The sequence below is a fragment of the Nematolebias whitei genome, chromosome 20, assembly GCF_014905685.2.
Source record: "Nematolebias whitei isolate Nwh7 chromosome 20, NemWhi1, whole genome shotgun sequence".
Classification (NCBI taxonomy): domain Eukaryota; kingdom Metazoa; phylum Chordata; class Actinopteri; order Cyprinodontiformes; family Rivulidae; genus Nematolebias; species Nematolebias whitei.
In genome coordinates, this window is record NC_056517.1 from 26,757,778 (window position 1) to 26,762,002 (window position 4,225).

General features: G+C 37.3%; 1 protein-coding gene across 1 annotated transcript in view; it reads left to right on the plus strand.

Moving 5' to 3' along the window:
- The window catches only part of ptprn2 (protein tyrosine phosphatase receptor type N2), a 165,614-nt gene extending 163,596 nt beyond the window's left edge, over positions 1 to 2,018 (plus strand). The window contains exon 18 of the mRNA XM_037693943.1: positions 1,404 to 2,018. Within this exon, the coding sequence (XP_037549871.1) occupies positions 1,404 to 1,475 (72 nt within the window). The 3' untranslated portion in view covers positions 1,476 to 2,018. The remainder of the gene's footprint in view (positions 1 to 1,403) is intronic.
- The last annotated feature ends 2,207 nt before the right edge of the window (positions 2,019 to 4,225 follow it).

The following is a 4,225-nucleotide window of genomic DNA, read 5'->3' on the forward strand; positions in this document are numbered from 1 at the left end:
TATATATATATATATATATATATATATATATATATATATATATATATGTGTGTATATAAACAAATTAGAGCTGTACATATATACACATGTTATTATTTTTTTTTGTAAAAGTGCTCCAAATTTTCTCTTAATCTTTATTAATTTATAAAACTTTCCTTCAGCGCCATCACTGTGTTTTTTTTATCAGCAACTAGTCATTTCCTCTCATCCTCAAGTACAAATAAAATTGATTTCCTTTTTGTTTCTCTCCTTTAGTTTGAGACAATATTAATAAAAACAATAAAAGTGAGCCACGTTCTGTAGCGAGCGATAATATTTATGGGAACAGCTTGCTAACAGTTTCCTCGATGCTTCATTAATGCTGCTCTCACAGCCGAGCAGAGGAAAGCTGTTCAAGCACTCGCTTTTTCTTTTCTGACACGTCTAAGTGAAATTACTTTGGAATATTGTCGATTCCACTTTGTGGATTCATGCAGGCTCTACATAGAAATTAGACTGTAATGAGGTATGAAATGCGGAGTTAACTTTCAGAAATTGTACAGCCATTTTTCCCCCTTTTAATGATGTTTTCTCTTTATTTTTGTACAATAAACATTAAACCTCCTTTTTCCTGGTTGCTGCCTTTTACAGACATCAATCAATGGTAATTACAACACGTGTGCCCGTTTCTCTTCCTGAGTAACACCCAGTTCTGATCTGTCGAGCAGAGATTGATCTCCCCCCTGTGGTTTAAAAGAGAACACTCATTTCTAACTTCAGTCAAACTTGGCATAGATTATTTTATATCTGGGGTGGAGATATATATGGGCGTACTTATATTTTTTGGCCTCGTCACATCTTCACAAGGCACACAAAAATAAAAACGCTTGATAATCTCCAGTGCAAAGTGAAACTGCTTACTTCTGTGTATTGATTTAGCCCATCCTTAGGCCAGACCGTGGCAGGCTGTGTTGTTGACACATCTGAAGGCTGTTCCCTGCAAACTCCTACGTACTCTTTCTCTATAAGAGGACCCTGTGGCCTGCAGCCTGGGGAGAGGAGAGGAATAGAAAAGCATCGGGTCCATGGGGCAAACATCAATCAGTTCCTCTGGGAAAAACTGTGAGCTGGTTTCACAATCAAAAGCGTGCACATGCTCTGAAAAAGCTGAGAGACGGTTTGGCTCCAAAGCTCCATTTTAAGGCGCACCTGGTTGGATCGATGCCGGCTGCGCTTCAGGTTGAAAGAAAGCGATTCGGCTCAAGTCCGTGGCCAAGCACAGGCAGGGTCAGGAGTTATGGAGGGAGAGGAGGAGGCGGCAGCTGCCAGTCACTCTCAAATGGCATTCAAGACATGCGACACAACTGGACTCAAACTAACACTTTGTCTTTTTTCTTCTCCTTCCCCCATCTCCTCCTCCTCAGGAGCAGTTTGAGTTTGCTCTGACAGCTGTGGCCGAGGAGGTGAATGCCATCCTGAAAGCGCTTCCTCAGTGAAAGGCTTCACGCGTCTTATTTTTTCTTCGCCAAGCACTGGTCTTTCAGTCTCAACCTCCTCTTCACCCTCAGATGTTCTTGTATCTCGAATGTTGTGCCGGGTAGCTCGTCTGGATTCATATTCACTAATTTCAGAGTGCGAGAGATTACATTTTAGTATTTTAGGATGACAAAACAAACAAATGTGAACCCATGCTCCTCTGTGCAGTGTTGTTGTTCCTGAACATGCAGTGCCACTGATGACTTGTTTCTGTAGCTTCAAGTGGAGATTCCTGTTGCAAAATGAGCTGTCACCTGCAAAAAACTCATTCATTGATGATTGCGTTGATTTATTTTTGTCTGATTCAGTTTTAATTTGGAGATATGCTGATTGTTTTTTCATTTTATTTATTTATTTTTTCTTGAGCCAATCCGATTTTCAATGTTTGTAAAGCTCTGTCCTGCCAGTTCTGATACTGGTTGATTCCAATTTTTCTTCAAGACTTAAAAAAAAACAATCAGTTTTTTGAATGAATAAAAATGAATTAAATGAATGACAAAAACATCAACTTACTTTTTTTTTTCCCGACAGCACCAGGTTACAGAGTTTCTTTCTTTTCCTCATTGAAAAAGAAGAAGAACAATGTAAAAAAATAAACTGTATATTTCATTTATATGACCTTACACATTTATGTTCCTTTTTTCATAACTTAGAGCCTTAAACGGCACCATTTGACTGGATAAGCACTTGAAAAATAAATTGAACATCAAATACAGCTGTACATATTACCTTGAGGTAATATTTTGGAAATTGGGTGTAATATAGAGAAATTCAACAACATTATAGGTGAGAAAAGATTGTTAGATGTTATTGAACTATACAAATAGGTATGATTATTATAATTGTGACAAATAAACTATTAAGCTTTTTTGGCATTTGTACCCTGGTTGCAAATTTATTGGTCTCAAAACTAAAGCTAGTTGTTTAAACGAATGGTTCCCAACAGTCGTCCCTGTGGAAAACCATCCTGCATGTTTTAGGTGTTTCCCTACTTTGACACCTGGTTTGAATGATCTGGTGATTAAAAAGCTTCAGCAGAACTTGAGGAAACAATTAAATCATTGAATCAGGTGTGTTGAAGCAGGGAAACAGCTAAAACATACAGGGCGGTGTTCCTCAGGGACCATTGTTGGGAACCACTAGTTTAAACGATAAGTACGACATTAATATTAAACATATAAATAGTACAAATAACTAACTTAAAATGTTTTTTACCAAGTAAAAACCTCAACATCAACATTTACTAGAGCAAATTAACCAGTCAGATTACAAACTGGGGGGAAAAACTGAATTTTGATAGCAGTTGTGCTAAAAATTGACCAATTCTGCTCACATTGAAAGCAATCAAGGCATCCGTATTTAAAAACAGTAAGATATTCAAACGTTTTATATGACAAAGATAAACAGCAATGAGCTGTATTAATGTTGGAGAACATTTTGTGTAAGAATAACAAAAATGGTGGTCAGCTCTTTCCCTTTTTTTTGTGCTATTTTAACTAATTCAAGTAGTTGCAGCTCAAACTCAGAAACCTGTAAATGAACTTCTTGGCTGCAAAACTCACGATACTGTACAGATCCTCTCCTCCAAATGAAGTGATGTGCTGAACCCTCTCATGTTTCTCCTCCTCTGTGATCCAGATCAGCTAATATATACTCAGCATCACATGTTCACATGTTGAATTGTGCGCGTGTTGTTCTTTGAATCGTGCCACAGATTCTCTGACTCAGCCTCACGGATCATAACATATCAGCTGTTCATTCACTACAGTGACCTCATATTATTATTTTGTTTCATCCATGAACAACTATGTTAATATTAAATGTGAAACCCTGAACTATATCCTCTATTTAGAAATGCTGTCATCCTGTATCAATAGTAATAAGATTATATATATAAATTAAACTTATAATGGGATTGCTGCTAAATTTGTTTGTCCCTCTATCTCTGGTATATTGTGAAATTTTGTGCAACATGACAGATTATTTGTTCTATAGACAATGAATGACTTTATGAATAGTGTTATATAACAATCCACACTGAAGGTTTCAGTGAGAACTATATATTTTGTGTGAGAAGTAACACTCATATTGATAATAAATCCGATCAGACTCCAGTGCTTTGCTGTCTGTTGTGTAACATTATTTCTGATACACTCCCAGACAAGAAGGCCGACCTTCCACTGAAAGACATTTGATTGAATGATAGTCCTCGTAAAGGCACAAGGAAAATGGTGTGTAGTGCTCCCTGGGGATGTTGTATATCTGATAAAGACTCGCCAGTTTGTACTGATGAAATGTTTGTTCCACTGGCTCTGTCAGCAGAGAAACTGGCTGGAAGGTGAAATGAAATCAGTCTTTCAGGATTTCAGCTCATCTCACAATGTTACAGTAACAAAAGTTCAGCCACTCAGAGTGGAGTTAGATCAATGAGGGCTGCACAATATTAGAAAATCATTGCAGTGTTGTTCAAATTGTGATAATGATATTGTTTGGTATAAATACACTTTTTTCTCTTCTGTCATTTCGATGCTCACAACACTGTGCACTTTAGAGACTAGGATATAAACTGAGTGTGGGCATATGGGGCAGAGAGAGTTCTTCTGATTGGCTGAATTAATAACTGGCACCTGGAATAAAGTGATTCTCAACTCGTTGGCCTTGACCCAAAAGTAGGTAATGCAACTATGTTTTAATGAGTCGCAGACCTTTG